Here is a 14,499-nt window from a genome sequence, read left to right as displayed (position 1 = left end):
CACTGTGGAATTGAAACTTATACCAGTCGTTGAGATCTAACCTCCCCCACCTTCCATCTCCACACCAACCCACTTCCCTCCACCCCCCCTCCAAAACCCTCCACAACACCGATCCCACCTCTAACCCCTGCTTGGTTTTTACTATCCCCTCTGACCTTCCCCTCTCTGAGACGGAGCGCTCGGGCCTCAGTAGAGTCCTCGCTTTCATCGCCCCGCCCCACATACACACCTCACCGTAAGGAGTTATTGAGATTAAATTGTTTTCCTTTTTACGTGCAGTTTTTTTCTTTTAAACTACAGCTGTGGTTTTACATTGGTATTGAGTTTGAGCCAATGGATGGATGCATTGACTGAGAGTCGAGGTTCTTGTTGCCACTCTCAGTTCTGCATAGTCACTGGTCAGGTTATCCCACATGATAAAGGTAAAGGTTCTGTCACGTAATGACAAATTACAAAATGACAATACATTTAGAATGTAGCATACGTGAAATTCTTTAACTTTTGTCTACCTTAAGGCAGGCAGAGAGTCGCCACTTTGTCCAGAACCCCTCACAGAAACCTACAGCACCTGGTGTTTCTCACTGTTCTCCCCTCCAAGTACTGACCAGGCCTTAGCCTGCTTAGCTTCTGAGTTCCGACCACCTCAGGTGTATCCAGGCTTCGGTGAAATTAATTTAATTTAGAGATGCAGCTCGGCAACAGGCCCTTTCCGGCCCATGAGCCCGTGCCGTCCAAATCAATTAACCCTCTAATCTTTGGAATGTGGTGGAGGGGGTGGGGGGGGTGGCGGGAAACCTGAGCACCCGGAGGAAGCCCACACAGGCTTAGGGAGAAGGTGCGAGCTCCTCATAGACCGCGGCAGATTCAAACCTGGGTCACTGGTGCTGCAATTGCCCCAACTGCTACGCTAACCATGCCGCCCTGATCCTGCAGATGTTGGCTCCCCACCCCCATCCACTCCCGTTGAGGATGTTCTTGATGGATTTTTTCTGCTCGCTGCCGATTCTTGGAGGCATGCGCTGTTTGCGAGTGGGGTTTGAGTCTAGCTCATCAGAACAAGGGAGAATCGTGCGAGAACAATGCCCGAACCAAACGTGGTGGGAACCTGTTCTCCAGGCCTGATTAACCATTAAGCAAAGTAAGCAGGTGGTTCGTGCACCAAGGGAAGGGGCGCCACTGAGTTTTTTTCCCAGTGCCAGATTTACCATGTGCAGCTGAACTAGGGCCCAATGTAAAATGGAGAAAAAATGCACAGAGGGTCTGGCCTGGAAAAAAACTGAATTGTTAATCTATTATTTCATATTCTGCACCTAATGAGTCTTAATGTCTTGTCAGTTGGACAATGGAAGGGTTGAACTGTGCTTAGTGCATCAGTTGGCCTTAATCCGGCTCGACTGTTCTCGGCCACTCGCCTCGACCTCTGGCTTCCTGAATCGTGGGGCAGACAGATGAAATGGAACTCGTGACCCACTTAAATTTTCTGCTTTAACTTTGTAACGTCACAGGCAGTTGCAATCCCTGTCCACTGTCATCCAGAGGAAGGATAATCTCGCGAGAATGCCATTGCGGTCAGCTGGAATTTCGACCCCAATCAACACGGACTCAGCTGCCCCTCAAGCCGGCAGTAAGAGATACTTGGTAAGCATTTGGTTCCAGCAATGGAGGCAACTCCAAAGTTCCTACCTCCCAAGGGCTCCCAGTAGTGAGTGCAAGCAACTGAACAGCGTGGATGCGGTGATGTTACAACTGTTGTGCTCAATGGTTTCGTTTCTGCACAAATTTCCTGACAGAGTGACCAACCACAGGAGGGCCCAAGCACGAAGAGTCATTCTAAAGATGACTGGACAGAAGCAAAGCGAATTAAGCTGATGCCAAATCCCAACACAAGGTAAGCTCTACCACTGTTTGGTGCCTTGGAGTGATTTGAGGCAGTTCTATGGTTTCTACATTTGACCGACGTGTAGTCACTCAAATTCAACACCACCACCTCTTGCATAGTTCAGTACCACCCTGTACTTGTCCGTCATATCCACAAGGTGGCTCCAAAGTACACACATCTGTCTAACTTGTTATTTAAAACTAGTAGGCTGGCCCATATTTGAACCATCGAGGTCAGCTCTGTAAAATGTGTTGGCTGTCCAGCTGAAGTGAACCTGTCTCCCCCTCGGATACACCTGCATCTCCTTACCTTTGGCAAAGCGCATCACAAACGGTGAATTCCCTTGCAGTTTCCTTTTTAATTTTTTAGACATTCAGCACGGTAACGGCCAACGAACCCGTGCTGTCCAATTTACCTCCGGCCGGTATGTTTTGAACGGTGGAAGGAAACCCCAAGGGGAAAACCCACGCAGACACTGGGAGAATGTACAAACTCCTTTCAGACAGCGCGAGATTCAAGCCCCAGTCCCGTAAAGGCGTTGCACTAATTGTGCTGGAGGACTTGAAGGGCCATGAATACAAGTTTGGGGACATACCAAGGAGAGCATCAAAAGACCTTGTCGTCCACGTTGCCAGCTGTCGTTTCCACTGCTTCTCTTTCCCCACATTTCTTCTTTCCCTTCTCGTGTAAATTTTTATCAACACCGTAGAACTATTTTAAAAACTATTTTATGGCCAAAGGTTTCGGGTTGAGCCTGCTCCAGAGTGAGCATTAGAATCAAGTAGGAACTTGATTCTTTCCATAAAACCAAATGACATCAGAGCAACAATGGGCCATTCAGCCCATCGTGTCTGCCCCGCCACGATATCATGAGCTGAGCCATTTCCCCACTCAGCTTCACTGCCTGACCACCTCCCCATAAATCTTTGATACCCTAGCTAGTCAAGAACCTATCGATCTCTGCCACTGGCCTCCACAACCGCCTGTGGCAACAAATTCTGCAGATTTCCCGTCCTCTGGCTGAGGGAATTCCCGCGCATCTCTGCTCTTCGCAGACAGCCTTCTACCCTTTGCTAGGAAATGCTCCTGGAAGCACCCTGGTGATGCAGTGAGCTTCTTGCCGCCCTCCTTGTGTTTCTGCTCCGTCCCTGACCCGTTCCAATTGCGCCTGGTCGCTGCCCAGTGTGTGTTGGGCAAAGAACTGTGGGAGTCCGAGGGCAGCTGGAGTGCGGGCGCTGGTCGATGGAGTTGCCACCAAGCTGGGCGATGGAGCTCTGTCCCAATGGGAGTGGGTGCCCAATGGTTTCATAAGGCCAATGCTAGCAGTACCCCATTCATTGAACTGGGGTGGAAGTTCCACATGTATTTGAAATATTATGGTGTTCAATTTAATTTTTTTTTTAATCATGTTTTTTTCATTGGTTAAATCTTTTTGAATGGTTTCTGATATGCCATCATGAAGTAGTGAGAGTCAGGGCCTCGGGATGTCTCTCATCGGCTAACCTCCCTCTGAACCTTAAGGGAGAAAAAATGCAGATGCCGTAAATCTGAAATAGAATGTGGTGAAAATGCTGAGCAGGTCAGGCAGTATCTGCTGAAAGAGGAGGAGTTAAATTCCCTCTCTTTCTCCTTCCATGGGTGAGCATTCAGCTTCTGAGTGTTTCCAGCATGTTCTACTCCTGTTCATTTTGCACTCTGAATCCTCTCTGCTCTTCAAGTCTATCGATGATATCCTCACTCACACTTCCCACCAAAGGAACCAGATCAAGGAAGTCCTGCTCTATTCTAGTCTCCTTCCAGTTGTTATCAAAATGTTTTATTTTGGGTGGATAAATAGAAATGGCTGACCTTTTCCTCATTCGTCTGTAATCCAATCTTCACATGAAATCTTTCAAGGCCTTGTTCTTGGATTCCTGAGGTTGCACCCTTATGAGCCATTCCTTTGAAGGCCAAGGCTAAGTAACATTTTAAACCTTCCCTTGTGCATGTAAAACCATGTCTGCTACACAATTATATAAAGCAGCTCACCAACCCTCTGCATCCACCAAAAGCACTTGTGGCGGAGGGTTATGTAAGTAAATAGTCCCGGCAGTGAGCTAGACTCCCCGACATGCATCATGTTCAGTTCTGGCCAACCGGCCATGTCTCAGAATGGGCGTATGTCGGAGGTGCATACTTGCCCTGTTAGTCCGCAGGCTGGGCGCAGCGGGATCAGGTATTGGAGTTCGGTTGGCATACGCACGGAAGTTAAGCGCCCGAATGATATTGAATTTCCAGCCCTTAACTCCCATGCGTGCGCCAACCGGACTCCGAAACGCGAACCCATCACGTTTAAGTTGGTCGTATGTGCAGATGGATGCACATCAGGGAGGACCAGTACTTCATTGCACCTGTGTATTCATTTCTTAGTTCCTGATTGGTCATTAATTAATCATTCACCCAAACTGAAGTGTGCATGCCATGCTCTACCACAAGGAACTGTGGATAGTCTGGAGGGTTGCCAGATGGACCATTGATGGGATGCAAGGCTGGTATGAGAAGTGTGAAATTGTTCTTTTTGGTGAAGGCAGAATACAATGTTAATGGGAAAGACTGTGAGCAGTGATAAGGAACTGAGAGATCTTGGGGTCAGTGTCCACAGAGCGGGCAAAGCTGCAGTCCAGGTTGATAAGAAGGTGTTTGGTGTGCTAAGCTTGGGACTGAGTTAAAGAGCTGTGAGGTAATGTAGCAGCCATATACGACCTGAGTTCGGCCTCACTTGAAATATTGTGTTCCATTCTCATCAACTTTTGACAGGAAGGATATGGATGTTGTGCAGGGGAGATGTACAGGAAAGCTGCCTGGATTGGAGAGCATGGGTTGAGTGAATTTGTCTTTCCTCATTGGAACAACCAAGTATGAGAAGTGACCTCATTGAGATGTACAAGATTGTGAGAGGCATTGATCGTGTGGATGGCCAGAGGCTTTTACCCAGAGCTGAAATGGCTCACAAGAGGGGTATAGTTTTTAAGGTGCAGGGTGACTGCGAGGGGCAGCTTTTCACGCAGAGTAGAGAGTGCATCGAATGCTTAGCCAGCAACGTTGGTGGAGGGAGGTACGATAGGATAATGCAATAGGGAAATTCCAGGCAATTGAGAGTTAGGAGGTTGGCACAACACGGGCCTGTACCATGCTGTAGATTTCTACGTCTCCTGATTCGATCATGTTGGTTGATCGAGAAATGGATATGCTTCACCATTTCTGGTTAAAACTCTGAAAGCAACACCGACTTCGGTGGCAGGAACTTGGCACGTCACCACCTTAAGAGCTGGTGCCTCTGAGAGGGAAGGAAAATGGGTGAAAAGCAGAGGGATCTTTCATTAAACATTACAGCACGGTACAGGCCCTTCAGCCCACAAGGTTGTGCCGACCTCTTGTCTCGAGCTTCCTGGCAGGTCCAATCAAGACCATCTATTCTTGAGTATTGTGTAACTCTTTCCTAGATGACACTCATTGAGAAGAACCTCTTCACTTTTCCAGGCACAATGATGCTGTACCTGGTGTGGAGCAAGCAGGAACCAACTGCATCATTCTGTGAGGCTTCCATGGCAGGAAGGACTGGGCTCCAATCTGCAGAGAGAGGACAAGCTTGAACCATGTTTGAAGAAGGCTTGTAACACACCTCGAGTCAGACCTTGATCTGCTGTTTGTGCCTGCCTGTTTCATGATCCAAGCTGACAGGACTCGACAAATCAAAATGGTTTCTTTACATTGGCTCAGTGTCTGATTTTTGCCTTTTTTTTGATTGCCAGTGGTCTATGCAAGGTAATGTACTGGGGTGGGGGGGTGGGGGGTGGGAGATGACCATGCAGGTGGTGTTAATGTGGGTTTTAATATACAAATTCAAATTTCAATGATATGCGGCTCTCTTGTTGCTTGAACGTCATGGAGCTGGAGTTCAGGTAACAACCATTCTTCATTATGTCTTGTCGTTAGTGGCCCTGTTCTAAATGAAAACATGGTCCTCATTGAACATTGAATCGAGCAACTTGAGCCATCGCATGGTGACAGGAAGTTGGATGTTGAGCTGGATTATCAGGGCAGATGGATAACATTGGTGTAAAGGAGCACATGGGGGTGGAAATTCATTGCCATGAAGAGCGGTGGGCCCCGTCTATCATGAACAGAAGTACTTATAAAACTTGCCAGAAATCGGTTCTGCATTGGAATTTGAGGTACGGGGTTGTCGCTAGAGGATTGTGTCCGTGTGGGATTTTTAGGTCAAGAGCTTTTAAGCATGAACCTGCAATTGCTCCCACCTCTTGAACTCTCGGTACAGAGCCATTGCTGGTCGCCAGCCATCGAGCTTATTAGCCTACACCATTAATTGGTCTTCAAATTGCAGATGCTTTGTGAAGGTCTAAACAGCCCGACCTGCACTAATGGTGGACAGGAGAGGAATGTACCCTTGATGAAAGCAACTTGTTATTGAATTGCTGGACATATACCATGTAAATGTATGGCTTAGAACATGATCAAAGAACTTGCAACGGTGATTTTGATTAAACTGATATGATACTTGTGCCATTGAAAATGCCAAATACATTATTATTTAATGAGCAGGTTCTGAATGCTCATATTACAAGGCAGGAAAGATCCATCTCAAACAAGGAACATGTTTAATTAATGGTCTAATGCTGTATCATCTATTATAGTTCACCACCGATTATATTCGTGGTAATTGCTTAATGTCCTTTACTTGGTCGTTACTAAAATGACTATTAATTTGTGCTACAAAATGATGAATAAGAGATTGTTTCAGATATTTTATAATCATTAGGCTTGGAATGCACCTTGCAGGCAATAAATGAGCTCCAACCTTTATTGTGAATGCCACTCGAAATGCAGCCGAATAAGTTATGGAATTGGGCGGGGGAGGGGGAGAACAGAGAAACATTTAAATGCTCCTATGACCTTTGTTCTAAGTGTATAATTTTAAAAACTGAAATTAAAATTATTTTTTTGTCTGCAGGGAGCAGAAAAAAATAATCAGTGGTCTTGCTGGGAAGTTTTATTAGATATTGGCTCATTTTGACGGCATTGTTATCTTCAAAAAAAATGTTTGAAGTTTTTGATAATTCCCATCCCTTCAAAGAAAAAAAATTGTCAAAATGTCCTGCTGTCTAGACATCTTTTTTTTAAGATGATCTGCAGTTCCTTTGAAACATATTCATCAACTCTCACTGTTATACACGGGGTGTAATCATTTCTTAAATTAAAAAAATCAGGGTTAGCTTTAAATTGCACATATTGGTCTGTAATGAGAGTGGGAAAACTGCATGGAATTTTGGCACCGTTTTTAAAGTTGTAAGCAAATGTGAACATTAAATTTTACTACCTCTGTTACAAACTAAAGTGGAATGAAGTTGCATGCAAGTTTTGTGTCAAACTATTTATATTATTAAAACTTGCTCGTAAATGTCTGAAATGCTTTCCAATTGTGTATAAACAGTTATCAGATGGACATCATAAAGTCATGATGATTACAAGGCCATGGCGGGACATGGACTGGTGCCAACACCACTAAACCAGCAAGAGTTCTCTTGGGCAAAGAGTGCCAAGTATATTTTTTAAGTAACGCTCTTTCGGCCCACAAGCCCACGTCGCCCGATTGACCTACAACCTGCGAATGTTTCTTTTTTCGGGAGGAAACTGGAGCCCCTGGGGAAAACCCACACAGACACGGTGGGGGGAACCGTACAAACTCCTTGCAGACAGCGCGTGACTACCAGTCCCTCCCACTGGCGCTGTGACAGCACTGCGCAATCTGCTACGCTAACCGTAGCGCAAGACACAAAATGCTGGAGAAACTCAGAAGCTCGTGCACCGTCCAGCGTGACCAATGTTTCGGGCCTGAGCCCTTTGCCAAGGTAGGACCCTGAATGCATAGAAAGCATGGGTGTGAATCACACAGAATGTGATCACAAGGTGCTGCCTTTCTTCGTGGGATGGGACCTAGTTTTTTTTTTCACTTTTGGAGAATCGCCTTCCAGTTGAATAATTTAAAAGTAAAACTCGTATGGCCAATTAATTTGATGCTGGAAGTTGCTTCAAAGTTTCCATTTTGTGCAATGTCTTTAACTGTGCTACCTTCGTACTGGGTGGTGGGGTTCCTTGGAAGGGGGGTTATCTTTTAAGCAGAGTGTATGGTGGCTGGTTACTTTGTTAAGTACTCTTGAGCTCGCTGCAGATTCAGACTTTCTCCGGCCTCGTCGATTTAACTGTGCAGCCTGTTTCGCACCTGCGACAGCTGACAGTGGCGAGCTGTCGAGGGAATACCGCTTCTGCCCTGGGCCTGTTGACTGAACACAAAACACCACAAAACTCTGAAGTTTTACAGGTCAAATTCTTAAATATCTTCCCCTTTTCTGGGGGGTGGGGGGGGGAAAGTTGGCACAAAACTTTTAGATTGTAACATCTGTCAAGGACATTAGAAACCACCATACCTGTAGCTGAGTAATTCCAAAATGTACAATAAAACCCCTGGTGTCTGGAATTCAAACAACGGGCAAAAAAAAATAAAAAAAATAAGATAATAGGTAAAAATACGCAAGTTAAAAACTAAAAGTAAATGTTCTCGGAAGTGAAGCAAACCTTTTGAGGATGGGAGCAAATATTCAGCCTGTGGTCGAGCTTTACTCTAAGCAACTGTTTATGTAAAGTCGTTTGAATAAAATGGTGTCACCCAGAATGAAGAGCTGGTTGATCCCACATCTCTTCTTTGTAAGAGTTGCCTTTGGTCAGAGGCTTTATCTGTAAACTTGAGGGGGGGTTAATCATCTACAATGTCATTGTTCATCTATCGGGTGGAGGGGAGAGGATGCATGTGACTAAAAATAAAGAAAAATACTTTGAGGTTTGTTCAGTATAGTGTCTTTCAAACTGTTTATTTGTAATGCAGTTGTATTAGCTAGTTTGCATAAGCTTTCATTTTTCTAGGAGTGGGGGGAAAAAACAGAAAATGCTGGAAGGTTTTACAGGCCGAGCAGTATCTGTTGGGGGAGATGATGTCCGACTTGCACAGTTTTTCTAGCAATTCTGTTTTGTTTCAGATCTCCAGCATCAGCAGTTTTTAAAAAAAAATTACTTTCAAAGTCTGCTTTCATCTCAAATAATTCAGGATTGAGGAAAGGCATGTTTTTTTTGTTTTCACCCCCCACCCCTTCCAGGGCAATTATCTCCTGGATTCCACTTCCAAGGTCATTTTTTTTTTATTGCATTCAGATGTGGGGTGGGATATGGGCTTTGCCAGTGAGCCAGCATTTATTGCCTGTCCTTGATTGGCCTCTGAGCTGAGCATCGTGCAGTTCTATATCCAAATGTAATCATGTTGCTTGCGGTTGAAAATTTGAGATTTCCTTCATATGTTGGTTCTACCTCCTTGTGCAACAATATTGGCTTTGAAGTAACCCTGCATTTCTACATTGGTGAACTAGATGGATTTTAATGACTTCTATAGTTTAATGGATACCATTATAAATGCATACTTTTAATTCTTATTTTGTTGGTTAGGTTTAAATATACCAATTGGTATGGTGGGCTTTGAACTTGTACATTGAGCAGTGATCAGGTTTCCTCTCTGTTATATTAGTTAAACCAATATGTTACATCACACTCATGGAAATTAGTGTGGAAATAAGTAGTCATGATGTTGAAATCTTTGTAGGCTATTAATGTGAATTATTAGACTTTTTTTTACTATGTATCAGTAATATGTTCACAAACTATTTTCTGGGAGGTCAGTTCAGAAAGTTAAGACACAAGGTACTCATGGCGAAGTTGTAAACTGGATTCAAAATTGGCTGTGTGGGAGAAAACAGGGAGTAGTGGATGGTTGCTTCTCAGACTGGAGGCCTGTGACTAGTGGTGTGCCTCAGGGATCGGAGCTGGGACCATTGTTGTTTATATCAATGATCTGGATGATAATGTGCATTGGATCAGCAAGGTTGCTGGTGACACAAAGATAGGAGGCGTTGTGGATAGCAAGGAAGATTTTCAAAGCTTGCAGAGGGATCTGGACCAGCTAGGAGAATGGGCCAAAAAATGGCAGATGGAGTTTAATGTAGACAAGTGTGAGGTGATGCATTTTGGAAGGGAAAACCAAGATAGGACATACATAGTAAATGGTGGGCACTGAGGAGTGTGGAGGAGCAAAGAGATCTGGGAATAATTCCTTGAAGGTGGTGACACAGGTGGACAGGTTTCTAAAGAAACCTGTTGGCATCTTAGCCTTTATAAATCAAAGTACTGAGTATAGGATGTTATGTTGAAGTTGTTTAAGACATTGGTGAGGCCAAATTTGGTGTATTGTGTGTAGTTCTGGACGCCCAACTACAGGAAAGAGGTCAATAAGATTAAAAGAGAGCAGAGAAGATTTTCTAGAATGTTTCCGGGTCTTCACGAGTTGAACTACAGGGAAAGATTAAACAGGACTTTGTTCCTTGGAGTATAGAGTAATGAATGGAGATTTGATGGAGTTGACAAGATTATGAGAGGTATAGACAGAGTGGATGCGAGTAGGCTTTTTCCACTTAGATTGGGGGAGATAAATACATGAGGTTATCGTTTTAAGCTGAAAGGGGAAATGAGTGGAATGAGCTACCATCTGATGTGGTGAGTCTGGGCTTGATGTCTAGTTTTAAGAATAAATTGGATAAATGGATGGTTATGGGAGCAGATCAATGGGACGAGTGGAATGTTGGTCGGCACAGACCAGAGGGTCTGTTTTCGTGTGGTAGTGTTCTATGGTTCTTTATCTCAAACACTCATTGTGATGGAGATAGATGCCCTCATTTCATTCATTCAAAGGATGGGGTCTCAGCACGTTAAACCAGAATTTAATTGGCCATCCCTAATTGATATTGAGAAGGTGCCCTTAATCTGCACAGCTCCGAGGCACACTATGTGCTGCGAGGGAACGAGCTCCAGGGTCTTGGCCAGTGATGGTGAAGGAACGGTAATGTGGTTTGTGGCTCAGCGGGCAACTTCCAGGTGGTGGTGTTCCCTTCTTGGGCTTCCCTTGTCCTACCAGCTGGGAGAGGTCATAGGTTTGGACAGTGCTGTCTGAGGAGATGCTGCAGTGAATTATGTAGACGGTACAAACTGTGACTACAGTGTGTGAATGTAAGGGAGTGGGAGATGGATATCAAAATTTCCTGGAATAAAAACACACAAATGCTTCAGGAACTCGGATAGATGAAGGGGTGGGTGTATGTGTAAAACACACACACCAGGCACAGCACACACCACACAAAACCCACTGTTGTAAATTGGGGATGAACCCTTATCTTCCAAGTGAGCTCCCTCCCACCAGATAACATTAATATTGACTTATGTGGACTTAGTTAAGCCCCCTCCCCAATCTCCTTTTCCTTCTTCTGTCTCTCCACTCCGTCTCCTTTCGCACAAACATGATAGATTCTTACCTGGTCCCTTATCATATCCAATTAACTCCCTCTGGATTCTTCCCCCAGCCAGCATTGTCTAAATTTTGAGACTTTCTGAGATACTCTGCTTATCCCTTGAAGAAGGGCTCAGGTCCAAAATGTCAGCAAAACATCCATGTCTCCTATGGCTGCTGAAAAGACCGGCTGAATTTCAGTGTGTTTTTACTGGACTCACTTGGAGACCAACAAATGGTTGATTTCCTTTCACAAAGAATATTAATTAAATTGGAGTTTTCAAAAGTCTAATAGCTCCATGGTCACCATTACTATAAAAAGTTTTTTTTTAAATTTTTTAAATTACATTTAATATCTTGAATTTAATTTCTTCATTTATAATAATAGTCCAGAACTCTGGCAGTTAATCCAATAATTTAACCATGCATAGATCCAGTCACTTGTTATACTTGAGATCTCTTCCTCTGTACACATGGGGCACCTTTGTTACTGCAATTCCAATTTACCTGGGAGGCTTTAAGGCCTTTGATAAAGGTGAATGATGTTCTGAGTGGTTATCAGCCTTTCTTAAATAGTACTTGAAAATAAATACCTTTGTGGTAATTAGAAGTAATTTATCGGGATTCAAAGCGGCCTTGGTAGCTGCTGCAGGACAAGACAATTTGACATCTTCATCCGTGCCATTCTCTTCAAGCACCTCCTCAGTCTCCCTGTTCGTGTCTAGTTTCCATTGTTTCATCATTTCTAGCACATTTTTGGGCCTTCCTTTCTTGCTGGCATCTCCCTGAAAGCAAGAGAAATTAAACGGCACAAAATTCACTTTTCAGTGATCTTTGGAATGGAGCTGATGGCAGTAAAGAGCCAAGAATGACAGTCTGTCAGTGGGTGTTACTTGCGAATCATGGGGAAACTCGTGGCCTTCCTGCCTGTCCGAAACTTATTTGGAAGTCACATCACCTGTCAATCAAGGTTGCATTCATGCCACCTTGCTATTGGCTTGTTTAAATCACCTCAGGTCATTATTGGCAAGGCACCCAGATCAGACTATGTATAACATCAACGCATTGCACATTCCTTTTCTCTGCCTCGTCGTCCAAGCCCCGGACATTGCTCCACTCCAGTTCGCTACTGTGGAATTCGCTGGTAGGGTGTGCACTATGCTGAAGCAGAATATTGCAACAGCTCAATACTTGCAGAGAGTCATGCCCCTGTTGGTACAGGGAACCGTGCACTCAGTGTGTAGTACAGGCAACCACTGGTATTGGAGTCCTATCTAGGCCCAACGTGAATGTCCATGTCATTGTTTGAGTAATACAGGCATGAGTACCGTCTGACACTCTCCCCTGTTTATCTTCTTGATTCCTCACCGATTTCCAAAGATTTACAGATTCAGATAACAATAATAAAATACGACCATTTACATGTTTAAACATTAGGCTCCATGAGGTTAAGCAAGAGTTTGGGGACTAGGATGAGGTCAGATTGGACTGTGATGTTTTCCATTTCTGAAAAAAAAGATCAGAGTCCAATGAGCCACATATTATTCAAATGAGTGGCCATTCAATTGACTGATGTATAAACCAGAAGGCAGAGACAGGCCAATCTCCCACCCCTCATCACCTACTCACGCTATTCACTTTCAATTCCTGCCCACATCCATTCAACAAAGCGGATCGAATTTTGTCATGAAAAATTCATAGCGTTCTTTCAACAGCATTTCACACAGTGCTCCTACTCTTTGTCAAAATGTTTGTTGTCTGCTCTTCTGTACTTCACAAAAAGAAGCAAGCAGAACCCAATGCAAGCTCTTGAGACAGCAGGACCTTTCTACAAGATCAAGGCTGATCCAGTGCCTCAAGTCCACTTTCTGGCTAGGTTTTGATAAACTCCAGTTCCCATCATGTCGAGCTTCTCTGAGTCTCAACCTTAAATATACACTGCCAGGTATTTCTCCTTAATTCAGATCCAGATAGCCCAAATGACCTCCATTGCTAAACAGTGAAAGTCACAATCTTTTGGCATTTCTCCTCTCAGCACCTGGAATGAGGTCACCCAACAGCCTTCCAAACTCCAGTGAGTATAGGCCAGCGTCAGGCAAATTTTATATAGTTTACTGGTTCTCTGAAGTTTTTTTTTTCAACTTTAGATCATGTTTCCTGTCTCCATGCATCACAGATTGAAGTGGATAGCGCGTGGGGAAAAAAAGGTTTTCCCACTGCACATGCGACGATAAACAATTATCCCTGCCACCAGTTGGGGTGGTGATGCGGGGGGGAGAATAGCGGGCTCCAGCCTCTTCCCACACCCCCATCGGAATTTAGTTTTAGTTTCTGTGAAAAAAAATTTTGGAGAGTTTTGGGTTTTTGTCATCCACCTTATAACTTTCTTTCACATATTGCTTCTTTATTCTATCAATGATGCTTGTTTTCACTGTAGTCCATCTGTGACAAATCTGCCGCTCACCAGTGTTCGTGAACCAGAGGTTCAGAGACACAGAGTAAAACTCTTGGAAGAAAAGGTTGGACAGGTATATGGATGAGAAGAAGATGGAGGGTTATGGGCATTGTGCAGGGAGGTGGGACTAGAGAGGGGTGTTTGGTTCGGTGCGGACTAGAAGGGCCTAATGGCCTGTTTCCGTGCTGTAATTGTTATGTTATATATGTTATGAAATTCAGACAAACAGAATTTCAAGGTTCCTTTTCATCGTCACATAATAATCCCTCTAGCAAAAACCAACAATCTTTTTGCCGCCTTGATAACCTGCTGCACTTCAAACCAACATTTTGCGATTCATGCACAAGTCCTCCTGCACGTGAGCAAGCGGCAGTCGCCATTTAAATATAGGTCGTCCTCAACTTACGGCCTACGCAAGGTACGTCCACCCACACATACGGCTGAAATTTTTAAAAAAAACTGTACCTATGCTGAGGTTCTTCATCAAAGATTCATTTGTTGAACATTTTTTTGAAAAATTGCTTTAATACCTCATTAAGACATGTGAATCTGGCATGGCCAATCTGAGTTATGACCAATCTTTCGGCCTCAATTATGGACGTAAGTTGAGGACCACCTGTAATATTCAGATCTTCCATTCTTCCTTCCCAAGTGGATAACCTCACATTTGCCAACATTGTACTTCATCCGCTAAAACCATTGCCCACTCACTTATCCTATCTATAT

The 14,499-nt window shown here is 44.1% G+C and overlaps 2 protein-coding genes across 2 annotated transcripts in view; one reads left to right on the top strand and one right to left on the bottom strand.

Annotated features, from left to right (window-relative positions):
• arhgef39 (Rho guanine nucleotide exchange factor (GEF) 39) overlaps positions 1 to 5,691 on the top strand; it is a 72,379-nt gene extending 66,688 nt beyond the window's left edge. Inside the window, exons 10-12 of the mRNA XM_069907480.1 lie at positions 1,506 to 1,638; positions 1,791 to 1,888; positions 5,399 to 5,691. Of these exons, the coding sequence (XP_069763581.1) occupies positions 1,506 to 1,638; positions 1,791 to 1,888; positions 5,399 to 5,456 (289 nt within the window). The 3' untranslated portion in view covers positions 5,457 to 5,691. The remainder of the gene's footprint in view (positions 1 to 1,505; positions 1,639 to 1,790; positions 1,889 to 5,398) is intronic.
• A 735-nt stretch (positions 5,692 to 6,426) lies between these two features.
• Positions 6,427 to 14,499, bottom strand: part of LOC138748016 (serine/threonine-protein kinase 33-like) — a 44,430-nt gene continuing 36,357 nt past the window's right edge. Inside the window, exons 11-12 of the mRNA XM_069907715.1 lie at positions 11,912 to 12,103; positions 6,427 to 8,220 (exon numbers count right to left, since the gene is read on the bottom strand). Coding sequence (XP_069763816.1) covers positions 8,005 to 8,220; positions 11,912 to 12,103 — 408 coding nt within the window. The 3' untranslated portion in view covers positions 6,427 to 8,004. The remainder of the gene's footprint in view (positions 8,221 to 11,911; positions 12,104 to 14,499) is intronic.

This window comes from Narcine bancroftii, chromosome 13 (genome assembly GCF_036971445.1).
Source record: "Narcine bancroftii isolate sNarBan1 chromosome 13, sNarBan1.hap1, whole genome shotgun sequence".
Taxonomy (NCBI): domain Eukaryota; kingdom Metazoa; phylum Chordata; class Chondrichthyes; order Torpediniformes; family Narcinidae; genus Narcine; species Narcine bancroftii.
This window is presented reverse-complemented; position numbering and strand designations above follow the sequence as displayed.